General features: G+C 43.5%; 1 protein-coding gene across 1 annotated transcript in view; it reads left to right on the top strand.

Annotated features, from left to right (window-relative positions):
* The window catches only part of LOC112256125 (protein diaphanous homolog 1), a gene marked incomplete in the record, with an annotated part of 252,305 nt that overhangs the window by 202,891 nt on the left and 32,644 nt on the right, over nt 1–16,770 (top strand). Inside the window, 1 exon segment of the mRNA XM_042325804.1 lies at nt 1,968–2,057. Within this exon segment, the coding sequence (XP_042181738.1) occupies nt 1,968–2,057 (90 nt within the window).

Here is a 16,770-nt window from a genome sequence, read left to right as displayed (position 1 = left end):
TACATTACTAACACAGCTTATCAACACAACATATGTCCTTAACTCCCGGACATGTGTATCGGAACAGGGTAGAGTGTTCCATAGTGACCTTGACCACAGTCCACCACTCAATACCCACTCTCATATTGATTGTTTTAATGGCTGTGTTAATTAAATAAACGTCTGTTTATGAACTATCAGCAAGCACTTCAAATTGATTTAATGCAAAACAGTTGTAGAAACCTTTAAGAAATGCTAGGACATGGCCAGTAGTCTTCCCTGTTTAATCTGGCTTATTCATTAAACAGTCATTCCCAACGCCTGTATGGCTCCGTATCATGATGCTGGACAGTCCATTAGCCCTCTACTGTCTCTGTCTAGATGCTGTCATTTTAGCAGCCTGGTCAATAAGCTTTATAAAACAGGTCCCAGTTTAACACCCACCCAGAGGCAGTTTCCTCCAGAGCGTGTGTGTATTCTTCCTGGATGTGTTTAGGTTTAACACAGGCATGTGATTTGTGGAAGTGGGTAGTGGATGGGTGCCAGACGTAGTCTCCTTTGGGTAGAAATAAAACATGACTGCATGTTTTCTGCCTGTGCAGTTGTGTGCCGCGGCCACTTGGGTGTGTATGTGAGCTGTGTTGTGGGACTGCACTCTCTCTCTCTCGTGTGTGTGTGTGTGTGTGTGTGTGTGTGTGTGTGTGTGTGTGTGTGTGTGTGTGTGTGTGTGTGTGTGTGTGTGTGTGTGTGTGTGTGGTGTGTGTGTGTGTGTGTGTGTGTGTGCGTGCGTGCGCGCGCAAGACTTTCTCTGAAGTGACAAGCGAGACCAGGGGCCATCTGCCGCTAGGTTTACAGTGCAATTAAACTAGTGTGTTTGGGGGAGGGGCGACAGGATGAGGGGGGAGGGGAAGAACTAAACCTTTAACCCCAGCCAGTTCACAGTGATAATAATGAGAACCATCTGCCTGAGTACCACTGACTCCTCCCCACACACACATTCCTGGTGAACATCGCAGTTTATTGAGCCTCAGTGTAATAGACGTGTAGACGGTGTGTGTACTGCTAGATGTATGTAGCCTGCAGCCTAGGCAGTATCTAAACTGGGTCAGCGCCCAACTAGGTTAATGTATCTAATGGGCCACCGGGTCCATGTGACTAGTGATGTCGCTAAGTCTGTGTGTGTGTGTGTGTGTGTGTGTGTGTGTGTGTGTGTGTGTGTGTGTGTGTGTGTGAGAGAGAGAACTCAGGGGGCGTGCTGTGTCCACTGATCTGTCCTCTGTCTATTATGAGAGAGAGAGACTAAATGTGGATGTGTGTTTTGTATTGACTCTGTTGTTATAACCATAGAATACTAGAATGGCCAGGAACCGTCTTCTAATGGGATAAAGGTCAGGGAGGTGGTCAACCCGGGGTGGTTCGCCAGTGCTGTGATAAGATATTGAATTGGAAGGAAGAATGTATGTTTGTTAGCTAGCCAGACAGTTTTAGAGGAATGATTCCATGTTGTTTTTATTAAATGCCAAAATGGCAACATTCGATTGAAACAATGCAGTTTAATCGCAGCCGTACACTGGCAGAAATCAGTTGATGATAGGACTTAGATAAGTTGTAAATGTATCATATAATAGCACACACATATAGACTTCTGTAGTCTGTTTACACATTTTTAGACTATTTATACAGAATAAAAACCTTTCAACTATTTTTATAATTATATGACAATATTTTAGGTTGACAATTCTATTATACCATTTCTGATACATGACACGCCTTATTTTCCTGCATAAGTCAAATCAGGATTAATCCTCTACTGCCATTCATTCCAATTAGACTGGTTTGGATTTCTCCCTGACCAATGTGGCTGCATGTTCACCCCATTCTGGAACGTTGAGAGTTTATGACATAGCCCCTCCAGTAATTGAATAGGATGTCTCTGGTTTCTAAGGTTGTGTATGTAATATTGATTGTGTATCTGTATGTGTGTCCAGAGGGTGATGAGACTGGTATCATGGATGACCTGATGGAGGCGCTGCAGTCTGGGGCTGCCTTCAGGAGGAAGAGAGGACCACGACAAGCTGGTAACAACACACTGTTGCTCTCTCGGTCTCTGTGTCTCTCTGTCTCACTTACACACACTTGGGCGGATACACTCTTTCAGTCCCTGCTTGCTCTCCTGTGTGTCTGCCATCTGTTGTGTGGCTGTAGGGCTGGGGCGTGACACCAGTTTGGGCTCTGCTCCAGGGAACCAGCCAGGGCAGGGCAGTAGGAGAGGGATGGGGGTGGCAGAAATACACTGTAAAATGTGGCTTCAAAATGACTTCAACATTAAACCGTGTTAACCCTGGACCAGTCTACAACCACTAGCCTGGGGCTAGCACTAGCAGGGCTGTTCACACTTAGCGTGTCTAAATGATCTGTATTGATTTCCACTCAGATCTGTTCTCCAGCCTCTCTCTCTCAGGCCAGACGATACACCACCCACATAATCTGGTTAGATACTCTCTCTCTGCTGTTTCACTGGCCTACTGGCCTATTGAGTTACTCACTTCAGCTGCTAGTGCTAGACACACACACACACTTAAAGCTAGAATCCTTAGTTTCTGTTTACGTATAAAGGATTTATGTAAACCTAGTGATCAAGAACATAACTTAGAAATTCCCCATGACCTCATTTCAACTGTCGTACCCCATCAGAACCCCAAATATGATTTTATATCAACTGTCGTACCCCATCAGAACCCCAAATATGATTTTAAATCAACTGTCGTACCCCATCAGAACCCCAAATATGATTTTATATCAACTGTCGTACCCCATCAGAACCCCAAATATGATTTTAAATCAACTGTCGTACCCCATCAGAACCCCAAATATGATTTTATATCAACTGTCGTACCCCATCAGAACCCCAAATATGATTTTATATCAACTGTCGTACCCCGTCAGAACCCCAAATATGAGCTTGTTTCAACTGTCGTACCCCATCAGAACCCCAAATATGAGCTTGTTTCAACTGTCGTACCCCGTCAGAACCCCAAATATGAGCTTGTTTCAACTGTCGTACCCGTCAGAACCCCAAATATGAGCTTATATCAACTGTCGTACCCCGTCAGAACCCCAAATATGAGCTTATATCAACTGTCGTACCCCATCAGAACCCCAAATATGAGCTTGTTTCAACTGTCGTACCCCATCAGAACCCCAAATATGAGCTTGTTTCAACTGTCGTACCCCGTCAGAACCCCAAATATGAGCTTGTTTCAACTGTCGTACCCCGTCAGAACCCCAAATATGAGCTTATATCAACTGTCGTACCCGTCAGAACCCCAAATATGAGCTTATATCAACTGTCGTACCCCGTCAGAACCCCAAATATGAGCTTGTTTCAACTGTCGTACCCCATCAGAACCCCAAATATGAGCTTGTTTCAACTGTCGTACCCAGTCAGAACCCCAAATATGATTTTATATCAACTGTCGTACCCCGTCAGAACCCCAAATATGAGCTTGTTTTACTCCAATGTTTGTAAACAATGTAAATGTACACACATTGTATAACCTCAAAACATGGCTACAACTATCATTTTGATATCATGGATGGTCATTCCTTGCATCCATAGCTCTATGAATTTGAGAGTGGTTACATTTCTCCAGGCCCATTCCTCAGCTTTTTACCGAAACACTGGCGGGTTTATTTCATGAGGATCCTCATTAGCTGCTGCACATGCAGCCGCTACTCTTCCTGGGGTCCACATAAAACGTACAAATACATGACAAAGTACCAAACACTTAGACGAACAACATAAGATATTACATTACATTCTAAATAAAAACTATAAATAAAATAAGAGTTATTTATAGGAAAGACACCAGGAAGCAACAACAAAAATACTACTTACACACTATTAAATTCATATTCTTATATACAGTTAAAGTAGATCTTTAGAGAGAGGAGAGGCGCAGTGATACAATATTTTTTTTTAAGTTAAACTTGCTTGTTGCAATAGCAACCTCTTGTGGCAGAGCATTCCATGATGACATGGCTCTATACATAACTGAGCAACGTGTTAAATCAGTTTTTTGGGGGTACAGTGATAGGGTATGCCCTAGTGGGTGTCTGGTGGGGTATGTACTGTGTGTCTGGTGGGGTATGTACTGTGTGTCTGGTGGGGTATGTACTGTGTGTCTGGTGGGGTATGTACTGTGTGTCTGGTGGGGTGTGTACTGTGTGTCTGGTAGGGTATGTACTGTGTGTCTGGTGGGTATGTACTGTGTGTCTGGTGGGGTATGTACTGTGTGTCTGGTGGGGTATGTACTGTGTGTCTGGTGGGGTATGTACTGTGTGTCTGGTGGGGTATGTACTGTGTGTCTGGTGGGGTATGTACTGTGTGTCTGGTGGGGTATGTACTGTGTGTCTGGTGGGGTGTCTGGTGGGGTATGTACTGTGTGTCTGGTGGGGTATGTACTGTGTGTCTGGTGGGGTATGTACTGTGTGTCTAGTGGGGTATGTACTGTGTGTCTGGTGGGGTATGTACTGTGTGTCTGGTGGGGTATGTACTGTGTGTCTGGTAGGGTATGTACTGTGTGTCTGGTAGGGTATGTACTGTGTGTCTGGTAGGGTATGTACTGTGTGTCTGGTGGGGTATGTACTGTGTGTCTGGTGGGGTATGTACTGTGTGTCTGGTGGGGTATGTACTGTGTGTCTGGTGGGGTGTCTGGTGGGGTATGTACTGTGTGTCTGGTGGGGTATGTACTGTGTGTCTGGTGGGGTATATACTGTGTGTCTGGTGGGGTGTGTCTGGTGGGGTATGTACTGTGTGTCTGGTGGGGTGTGTCTGGTGGGGTATGTACGGTGTGTCTGGTGGGGTGTGTCTGGTGGGGTATGTACTGTATGTCTGGTGTGTCTGGTGGGGTATGTACTGTGTGTCTGGTGGGGTGTGTCTGGTGGGGTATGTACTGTGTGTCTGGTGGTGTATGTACGGTGTGTCTGGTGGGGTATGTCTGGTGGGGTGTGTCTGGTGGGGTATGTACGGTGTGTCTGGTGGGGTGTGTCTGGTGGTGTATGTACGGTGTGTCTGGTGGGGTATGTACGGTGTGCCTGGTGGTGTGTCTGGTGGTGTATGTACGGTGTGTCTGGTGGGGTGTGTCTGGTGGGGTATGTACTGTGTATCTGGTGGGGTGTGTCTGGTGGGGTATGTCTGGTGGGTATGTTTTGTGTGTCTGGTGGGGTACAATGGGGGGGGGAGTATTTAGTCAGCCACCAATTGTGCAAGTTCTCCCACTTAAAAATATGAGAGTCCTGTAATTTTCATCATAGGTACACTTCAACTATGACAGACAAAATGAGGGAAAAAATCCAGAAAATCACATTGTAGGATTTTTTATGAATTTATTTGCAAATTATGGTGGAAAATAAGTATTTGGTCAATAACAAAAGTTTATCTCAATACTTTGTTATATACCCTTTGTTGGCAATGACCGAGGTCAAACGTTTTCTGTAAGTCTTCACAAGGTTTCCACACACTGTTGCTGGTATTTTGGCCCATTCCTCCATGCAGATCTCCTCTACAGCAGTGATGTTTTGGGGCTGTTGCTGGGCAACACGGACTTTCAACTCTCTCCAAAGATTTTCTATGGGGTTGAGATCTGGAGACTGGCTAGGCCACTCCAGGACCTTGAAATGCTTCTTACGAAGCCACTCCTTCATTGCCCGTGCGGTGTGTTTGGGATCATTGTCATGCTGAAAGACCCAGCCAATTTTCATCTTCAATGCCCTTGCTGATGGAAGGAGGTTTTCACTCAAAATCTCACGATACATGGCCCCATTCATTATTTCCTTTACACGGATCAGTTGTCCTGGTCCCTTTGCAGAAAAACAGCCCCAAAGCATAATGTTTCCACCCCCATGCTTCACAGTAGGTATGGTGTTCTTTGGATGCAACTCAGCATTCTTTGTCCTCCAAACACGACGAGTTGAGTTTTTACCAAAAGTTATATTTTGGTTTGATCTGACCATATGACATTCTCACAATCTTCTTCTGGATCATCCAAATGCTCTCTAGCAAACTTCAAACGGGCCTGGACATGTACTGGCTTAAGCAGGGGGACACGTCTGGCACTGTAGGATTTGAGTCCCTGGCAGCGTATTGTGTTACTGATGGTAGGCTTTGTTACTTTGGTCCCAGCTCTCTGCAGGTCATTCACCTCGTGTGGTTCTGGGATTTTTGCTCACCTTTCTTGTGATCATTTTGACCCCACGGGGTGAGATCTTGCGTGGAGCCCCAGATCGAGGGAGATTATCAGTGGTCTTGTGTGTCTTCCATTTCCTAATAATTGCTCCCACAGTTGATTTCTTCAAACCAAGCTGCTTACCTATTGCAGATTCAGTCTTCCCAGCCTGGTGCAGGTCTACAATTTTGTTTCTGGTGTTCTTTGACAGCTCTTTGGTCTTGGCCATAGTGGAGTTTGGAGTGTGACTGTTTCTGGTTGTGGACAGATGTCTTTTATACTGATAACAAGTTCAAACAGGTGCCAATAATACAGGTAACGAGTGGAGGACAGAGGAGCGTCTTAAAGAAGAAGTTACAGGTCTGTGAGAGCCAGAAATCTTGCTTGTTTGTAGGTGACCAAATACTTATTTTCCACCATAATTTGCAAATAAATTCATTAAAAATCCTACAATGTGATATTCTGGATTTTTTTTCTCCATTTTGTCTGTCATAGTTGAAGTGTACCTATGATGAAAATGACAGGCCTCTCATATTTTTAAGTGGGAGAACTTGCACAATTGGTGGCTGACTAAATCCTTTTTTGCCCCACTGTATGTCTGACCATATTACTGGACAGTAATCAAGATTGGACAAGATCAAAGCCTGAACAACTAGTACAGTGGATCTTTGTATCAAAAATGCTGAACATATTTTTTTACCAGACACATCTCCCTATCTTCACAACAACATAATCAATATGACTTGGCCTTGATAACTGACCATCCAATGTTACTCCTAGAAGTTCAGCTTCTTGAATTAAGAGAATGCTTTGAACCAAATACAATGCTGTTGGTAAAAACTCAGCAAAAAAATAAACATCCCTTTTTTAGGACCCTGTCTTTCAAAGATAATTTGTCAAAACCCAAATAACTTCACAGATCTTCATTGTAAAGGGTTTAAACACTGTTTCCCATGCTTGTTCAATGAACCATAAACAATTAATGAACATGCACCTGTGGAACAGTCATTAAGACACTAACAGCTTACAGATGGTAGGCAATTAAGGTTACAGTTATGAAAACTTAGGACACTAAAGAGGCCTTTCTACTGACTCTGAAATACACCAAAAGAAAGATGCCCAGGGTCCCTGCTCATCTGCGTGAATGTGCCTTAGGCATGCTGCAAGGAGGCATGAGGACTGCAGATGTGGCCAAGACAATAAATTGCGATGTCCATACTGTGAGACGCCTAAGACAGCACTACAGGGAGACAGGATGGACAGTAGCAGATGTTAATGGTTAGATACACATGGTTAGCAGATGTTAATGGTCACATACACATGGTTAGCAGATGTTAATGGTCACATACACATGGTTAGCAGATGTTAATGGTCACATACACATGGTTAGCAGATGTTAATGGTCAGATACACATGGTTAGCAGATGTTATTGGTCACATACACATGGTTAGCAGATGTTAATGGTCAGATACACATGGTTAGCAGATGTTAATGGTCATATACACATGGTTAGCAGATGTTAATGGTCACATACACATGGTTAGCAGATGTTAATGGTCACATACACATGGTTAGCAGATGTTAATGGTCAGATACACATGGTTAGCAGATGTTATTGGTCACATACACATGGTTAGCAGATGTTAATGGTCAGATACACATGGTTAGCAGATGTTAATGGTCAGATACACATGGTTAGCAGATGTTATTGGTCACATACACATGGTTAGCAGATGTTAATGGTCACATACACATGGTTAGCAGATGTTAATGGTCACATACACATGGTTAGCAGATGTTAATGGTCAGATACACATGGTTAGCAGATGTTATTGGTCACATACACATGGTTAGCAGATGTTAATGGTCAGATACACATGGTTAGCAGATGTTAATGGTCACATACACATGGTTAGCAGATGTTAATGGTCACATACACATGGTTAGCAGATGTTAATGGTCAGATACACATGGTTAGCAGATGTTATTGGTCACATACACATGGTTAGCAGATGTTAATGGTCAGATACACATGGTTAGCAGATGTTAATGGTCAGATACACATGGTTAGCAGATGTTATTGGTCACATACACATGGTTAGCAGATGTTAATGGTCAGATACACATGGTTAGCAGATGTTAATGGTCACATACACATGGTTAGCAGATGTTAATGGTCACATACACATGGTTAGCAGATGTTAATGGTCAGATACACATGGTTAGCAGATGTTATTGGTCACATACACATGGTTAGCAGATGTTAATGGTCAGATACACATGGTTAGCAGATGTTAATGGTCAGATACACATGGTCAGCAGATGTTAATGGTCAGATACACATGGTTAGCAGATGTTAATGGTCACATACACATGGTTAGCAGATGTTAATGGTCACATACACATGGTTAGCAGATGTTAATGGTCACATACACATGGTCAGCAGATGTTAATGCGTCACATACACATGGTTAGCAGATGTTAATGCGAGTGTAGCGAAGTGCTTGTGCTTCTTGTTCCGACAGTGCAGTAATAATCAACAAGTAATCTCACAACTACTACCTTATACACACAAGTGTAAAGGGATAAAGAATATGTACATAAAGATCTATTTTTTTGTTTTACCTTTATTTAACTAGGCAAGTCAGTTTAGAACAAATTCTTATTTTCAAAGACAGCCTAGGAACAGTGGGTTAACTGCCTGTTCAGGGGCAGAAGAACAGATTTGTACCTTATCAGCTCAGGGGTTTGAACTTGCAACCTTCGGGTTACTAGTCCAACGCTCTAACCACTAGGCTACCCTGCCACCCCATGAATGAGAGATGGTACAGAACGGCATAGGCAAGATGCAGTAGATGGTATAGAGTACAGTATATACATATGAGATGAGTAATGTAGGGTATATAAACATAAAGTGGCATAGTTTAAAGTGGCTAGTGATACATGTATTACATAAAGATGGCAAGATGCAGTAGATGATATAGAGTACAGTATATACATATACATATGAGATGAGTAATGTAGGGTATGTAAACATTATATTAAGTGGCATTGTTTAAAGTGGCTAGTGATACATTTTTACATCAATTTCCATTATTAAAGTGGCTGGAGTTGAGTCAGTATGTTGGCAGCAGCCACTCAATGTTAGTGGTGGCTGTTAAACAGTCTGATGGCCTTGAGATAGAAGCTGTTTTTCAGTCTCTCCGTCCCTGCTTTGATGCACCTGTACTGACCTCGCCTTCTGGATGATAGCGGGGTGAACAGGCAGTGGCTCGAGGGGTTGTTGTCCTTGATGATCTTTATGGCCTTCCTGTGACATCGGGTGGTGTAGGTATCCTGGAGGGCAGGTAGTTTGCCCCCGGTGATGTGTTGTGCAGACCTCACTACCCTCTGGAGAGCCTTACGGTTGTGGGTGGAGCAGTTGCCGTACCAGGCGGTGATACAGCCCAACAGGATGCTCTCGATTGTGCATCTGTAGAAGTTTGTGAGTGCTTTTGGTGACAAGCTGAATTTCTTCAGCCTCCTGAGGTTGAAGAGGCGCTGCTGGCCTACTGAGGGTTTGTAGGCCTGTTGTAAGGCAGGTCCTTACCAGACATCATTGGCAACAACGTCGCCTTTGGGCACAAACCCACTGTCACTGGACCAGACAGGACTGGCAAAAAGTGCTCTTCACTGACGATGCGCTGTTTTGTCTCACCAGGGGTGATGGTCTGATTCGTGTTTATTGTCAAAGGAATTAGCATTACACCGAGGCCTGTACTCTGGAGCGGGAGCGGTTTGGAGGTGGAGGGTCCGTCATGGTCTGGGGTGGTGTGTCACAGCATCTTCGGACTGAGCTTGTTGTCATTGCAAGCAATCGCAACGCTGTGCATTACAGGGAAGACATCCTCCTTCCTCATGTGGTACCCTTCCTGCAGGCTCATCCTGACATGACCCTCCAGCATGACAGCAAGCCATACTGCTCGTTTTGTGCGTGCTTTCCTGCAAGACAGGAATGTCAGTGTTCTGCCATGGCCAGCGAAGAGCCCGGATCTCAATCCCATTGAGCACATCTGGGACCTGTTGGATCGGAGGGTAAGGGTTAGGGCCATTCCCCCCAGAAATGTCCGGGAACTTGCAGGACCCTTGGTAGAAGAGTGGGGTTACATCTCACAGCAAGAACTGGCAAATCTGGTGCAGTCCATGAGGAGAAGATGCACTGCAGTACTTAATGCAGCTGGTGGCCACACCAGATGCTGACTGACTTTAGATTATGACCCCCCCCCGTTGTTCAAGGACACATTACTCCATTTCTGTTAGTCACATGTCTGTGGAACTTGTTCAGTTTGTCTCAGTTATTGAACCTTATGTTCATACAAATATTTACAAATGTTAAGTTTGCTGAAAATAAACGCAGTTGACAGTTAGATGTATTTAAGGCCAGTTTATTATCCATTCTCCTTGCTAAGAGTTTCAGTGAGGTCACTGGCTGTAGGTGCTGATGTGTAGAGTGTGCAATCATCAGCATACATAGTCATTTTAGCTACGTAAGTAACATAAGTAACTCAACAATGCGATGGCAGGTGATGTAAAGCCATAACAAGTTTGTTTTTTAAATTACAAATTTATGATCAATAATATCAAAGGCTGCACTGAAATCTAACAATACAGCTCCAATTATCTTATTAGCCATTTATTTTAGCCAATCATCAGTCATCTGTGTCAGTGCAGTACAAGTTGAGTGCCCTTCCCTGCTGAAAGTCAGTAGTTAACTTGTTCTCTGAAAAATTGCATTGTGTATATATTCATAACATCATTCTCTCCATCAGTTTACTAAGAACAGGCAGCAAACTGATTGAGCCAGAAAAGGGGTTTACTGTTTTTAGGTAGTGGAGTTACTTTAGGTTCCTTCCACACCTGTGGACACAGGCCTTTTAGGCTTTGGTTAAAGATGTGACAATACAGTCTGCTACCGTTCTCTATAGTTTCTCATCTAGGTTGTCTATACCTGGTGGTAATACAGTCTGCTACCATTCTCTATAGTTTCTCATCTAGGTTGTCTATACCTGGTGGTAATACAGTCTGCTACCATTCTCTATAGTTTCTCATCTAGGTTGTCTATACCTTATCATTATTGATGGATAACAAAAAAATTGCCGTCTCTTCCACACAAACCTGACCAAATTCAAAACAGCAATTTTTTTATTTAACCTTTATTTAACCAGGTAGGCAAGTTGAGTTCAAGTTCTCATTTACAACTGCTACCTGGCCAAGATAAAGCAAAGCAGTTCGACACATACAACAACATAGGGTAACACATGGAATAATCAAACATACAGTCAACAATACAACAGATGCTACTGAACCAGATGTCTATGTGTCAGGGGAGAAGCTCCAGGTGGTATCTGATTTTAAGTACCTTGGCATCATACTTGATTCCAACCTCTCTTTTAAAAAGCATGTGAAAAAGGTCATTCAGATAATCAAATTCAACCTAGCTAGTTTCCGATTTATACGAAATTGTTTGACTACAGAGGTAGCAAAACTGTACTTCAAATCTATGATACTCCCCAGTTAGCATACTGCTTGACTAGTTGGGCCCAAGCTTGCTGTACAACATTAAAACCCATTCAGTCTGTCTACAAACAGGCTCTCAAAGTGCTTGATAGGAAGCCCAATAGCCATCATCACTGTTACATCCTCAGAAAGCATGAGCTCCTGTGTTGGAAGAATCTTGTGCAATACACCGATGCATGTCTTGTATTCAAGATCCTAAATGGCCTGGCTCCCCCTCCACTCAGTATTTTTGTTAAACAGAAAACCCAAACATATGGCAGCAGATCCACAAGGTCTGCCATGAGAGGTGACTGTATAGTTCCCTTAAGGAAAAGCACCTTTAGTAAATCCGCTTTCTCTGTGAGAGCTTCCCATGTCTGGAATACACTGCCATCAGACACACATAACTGCACTACCTATCAACCTTCACAAAATGCATGAAGACATGGCTAAAGGTCAATCAGATTTGTGATCACAATCCCTAGCTGTGTGTTGCCGCTTTCCATGTTGTCTGTAGCTTGTGAGGTGTGGAAACACTTTGTTGCTTTTATGAATTTTGTCTTGCTGCTTTTTGTTCTATGTTGCTCTGTCTGTATGCTATGTCTTGCTTGTCCTATTTTGCTCTGCGTGGGCTCAATGCTCAATGATTGTCTATATTGTAATTGTTTTTAATAACCTGCCCAGGGACTGCGGCTGAAAATTAGCCGGCTGGCTAAAACCGTCACTTTTACTGAAACGTTGAATAATGTGCACTGTCCCTGTATAAAATAAAATAAACTCAAACTCAAAAATAAGTCTATATACGATGTGAGCAAATGAGGTGAGATGAGGGAGGTAAAGGCAAAACAAGGCCATGGTGGTGAAGTAAATACAATATAGCTGGAATGGTAGATTTGCAGTGGAAGAATGTGCAAAATAAAAAATAATGGGGTGCAAAGGAGCAAAATAAATATAGTAGGGGGAAGAGGTAGTTGTTTGGGCTAAATTATAGATGGGCTATGTACAGGTGCAGTAATCTGTGAGCTGCTCTGACAGCTGGTGCTTAAAGCTAGTGAGGGAGATAAGTGTTTCCAGTTTCAGAGATTTTTGTAGTTCATTCCAGTCATTGGCAGCAGAGAACTAACTGGAAGGAGAGGTGGCCAAAGGAAGAATTGGTTTTGGGGCTGACCAGAGAGACATACCTGCTGGAGCACGTGCTTCAGGTGGGTGCTGCTATGGAGACCAGCGAGCTGAGATAACGGGGGACTTTCAGGGTCTTGTAGATGACTTGGAGCCAGTGGGTTTGGCGACGAGTATGAAGCGAGGGCCAGCCAACGAGAGCGTACAGGTCACAGTGGTGGGTAGTATATGGGGTTTTGGTGACAAAATGGATGGCACTGTGATAGACTGCATCCAATTTATTGAGTAGGGTATTGGAGGCTGTTTAGTAAATGACATCGCCGAAGTGGAGGATCTGTAGGATGGTCAGTTTTACGAGGGTATGTTTGGCAGCATGAGTGAAGCGTGCTTTGTTGCGAAATAGGAAGCCAATTCCAGATTTAACTTTGGATTGGAGATGTTTGATGTGAGTCTGGAAGGAGAGTTTACAGGCTAACCAGACACCTAGGTATTTGTAGTTGTCCGCATATTCTAAGTCAGAACCGTCCAGAGTAGTGATGCTAGGCGGGCAGGTGCAGGCAGCAATGGGTTGAAGAGCATGCATTTGGTGTTACTTGTATTTAAGAGCAGTTGGAGGCCACGGAAGGAGAATTGTATGGCATTGAAGCTCGTCTGGAGGGTTGTTAACACAGTGTCCAAAGAAGGGCCAGAAGTATACAGAATGGTGTCGTCTGCGTAGAGGTAGATCAGAGACTCACCAGCAGCAAGAGCGACATCATTGATGTATTCAGAGAAAAGAGTCAGCCTGAGAATTGAACCCTGTGGCACCTCCATAGAGACTGCCAGAGGCCCGGACAACAGGCCCTCAAGATTTGACACACTGAACTCTATCAGAGAAGTAGTTGGTGAACCAGGCGAGGCAATCATTTGAGAAACCAAGGCTATCGAGTCTGCTGATGAGGATGTGGTGATTGACAGAGTCGAAAGCCTTGGCCAGGTCAATGAATACGGCTGCACAGTATTGTTTCTTATCGATGGTGGTTAAGATATCATTTAGGACCTTGAGCGTGGCTATAGTGCACCCCTGACCAGCTCTGAAACCAGACTGCATAGCGGAGAAGGTGCGGTGGGATTTGAAATGGTCGGTAATCTGTTTGTTGCCTTGGCTTTCGAAGACCTTACAAAGGCAGGGTAGGATAGATATAGGTCTGTAGCAGTTTGGATCAAGAGTGTCCCCCCCTTTGAAGAGGGGGATGACCGCAGCTGTTTTCCAATCTTTGGGAATCACAGACGACACGAAAGAGAGGTTGAACAGGCTAGTAATAGGGGTTGCAACAATTTCGGCTGATCATTTTAGAAAGAAGGGGTCCAGATTTTGCAGCTCTTTCAGAACATCAGCTGACTGGATTTGGGAGAAGGTGAAATGGGGAAGACTTGGGCGAGTTGCTGTGGGGGGTACAGTGCAGTTGACCGGGGTAGGGGTGGCCAGGTGGAAAGCATGACCAGCCGTAGAAAAATGCTTATTGAAATTCTCAATTATAGTGGATTTATCAGTGGTGACAGAGTTCCCTATCCTCAGTGCAGTGGGCAGCTGGGAGGAGGTGATCTTATTCTCTGTGGACTTTACAGTGTCCCAGAACTGTTTTGAGTTTGTGTTGCAGGAAGCAAAATTCTGCTTGAAAAAGCTAGCCTTAGCTTTTCTAACTGCCTGTGTATATTGGTTTCTAACTTCCCTGAAAAGTTGCATATCACAGGGCTGTTCGAAGCTAATGCAGAACGCCATAGGATGTTTTTGTGTTGGTTAAGGGCAGTCAGGTCTGGAGAGAACCAAGGGCCAAATCTGTTCCTGGTTTTACATTTTTTGAATGGGGCATGCTTATTTAAGATGGTGAGGAAGGCAATTTTTTTTAAATAACCAGGCATCCTCTACTGACGGGATGAGGTCAATATCCTTCCAGGATACCCGGGCCAGGTCGATTAGAAAGGCCTGCTCGCTGAAGTGTTTCAGGGAGCGTTTGACAGAGATGAGTGGAGGTTGCTTGACCGCTGACACATTACGGATGCAGACAATCAAATCAAATGTATTTATATAGCCCTTCGTACATCAGCTTATATCTCAAAGTGCTGTACAGAATCCCAGCCTAAAACCCCAAACAGCAAGCAATGCAGGTGTAGAAGCAGGCAATGAGGCAGTGATCGCTGAGATCTTGGTTGAAAACAGAGGTGTATTTAGAGGGCAAGTTGGTTAGGATGATATCTATCAGGGTGCCCGTGTTTACGGCTTTGGGGTGGTACCTGGTAGGTTCATTGCTAATTTGTGTGAGATTGAGGGCATTAAACTTAGATTGTAGGATGGCTGGGGTGTTAAGCATGTTCCAGTTTAGGTCACCTAGCAGCACGAGCTCTGAAGATAGATGGAGGGCAATAAGTTCACGTATAGTGTCCAGAGCACAGCTGGGGGCAATCCTTGTCTTTCGTTATTAAATCTGCAATACACTAATATGATGGTTCACTGTTCAATGTTGTCATTTCACTACTCAGTTTGTCCACTTGACCTAATTCATCATCCGTCCAGGGGGCTCTGCATGCTGGTCAACAATTGTTTAATTCATCATCTGTCCAGGGGGCTCTGCATGCTGGCCAACAATTGTTTAATTCATCATCTGTCCAGGGGGCTCTGCATGCTGGTCAACAATTGTTTAATTCATCATCTGTCCAGGGGGCTCTGCATGCTGGTCAACAATTGTTTAATTCATCATCTGTCCAGGGGGCTCTGCATGCTGGTCAACAATTGAATCCTACAGACAAAGAACCATATGTGACATTTTTTCCATTTTAAGATAATCAGTTATTTTTATATTATTAATTGTGTGTACCACATTAGGTGTTTTATGGTTGACAAATAATTCACCATACTCATATCTTCCAACAACAATTTATATTTTTTTGTTATTTCAAATAATACTTTTTTTATTGCCATTTTAAGTTTTAGAATGTGGAAGAACAGTATATCTCCAGTGATGATCTCAGTTTGTGGAAGAACAGTATCTCCAGTGATGATCTCAGTTTGTGGAAGAACAGTATATCTCCAGTGATGATCTCAGTTTGTGGAAGAACAGTATATCTCCAGTGATGATCTCAGTTTGTGGAAGAACAGTATATCTCCAGTGATGATCTCAGTTTGTGGAAGAACAGTATCTCCAGTGATGATCTCAGTTTGTGGAAGAACAGTATATCTCCAGTGATGATCTCAGTTTGTGGAAGAACAGTATATCTCCAGTGATGATCTCAGTTTGTGGAAGAACAGTATCTCCAGTGATGATCTCAGTTTGTGGAAGAACAGTATATCTCCAGTGATGATCTCAGTTTGTGGAAGAACAGTATATCTCCAGTGATGATCTCAGTTTGTGGAAGAACAGTATATCTCCAGTGATGTTTGTGGAAGAACAGTATCTCCAGTGATCTCAGTTTGTGGAAGAACAGTATATCTCCAGTGATGATCTCAGTTTGTGGAAGAACAGTATATCTCCAGTGATGATCTCAGTTTGTGGAAGAACAGTATCTCCAGTGATGATCTCAGTTTGTGGAAGAACAGTATCTCCAGTGATGATCTCAGTTTGTGGAAGAACAGTATATCTCCAGTGATGATCTCAGTTTGTGGAAGAACAGTATATCTCCAGTGATGATCTCAGTTTGTGGAAGAACAGTATATCTCCAGTGATGATCTCAGTTTGTGGAAGAACAGTATATCTCCAGTGATGATCTCAGTTTGTGGAAGAACAGTATATCTCCAGTGATGATCTCAGTTTGTGGAAGAACAGTATATCTCCAGTGATGATCTCAGTTTGTGGAAGAACAGTATATCTCCAGTGATGATCTCAGTTTGTGGAAGAACAGTATATCTCCAGTGATGATCTCAGTTTGTGGAAG

The sequence above is a fragment of the Oncorhynchus tshawytscha genome, linkage group LG08, assembly GCF_018296145.1.
Source record: "Oncorhynchus tshawytscha isolate Ot180627B linkage group LG08, Otsh_v2.0, whole genome shotgun sequence".
Classification (NCBI taxonomy): Eukaryota; Metazoa; Chordata; class Actinopteri; order Salmoniformes; family Salmonidae; genus Oncorhynchus; species Oncorhynchus tshawytscha.
This window is presented reverse-complemented; position numbering and strand designations above follow the sequence as displayed.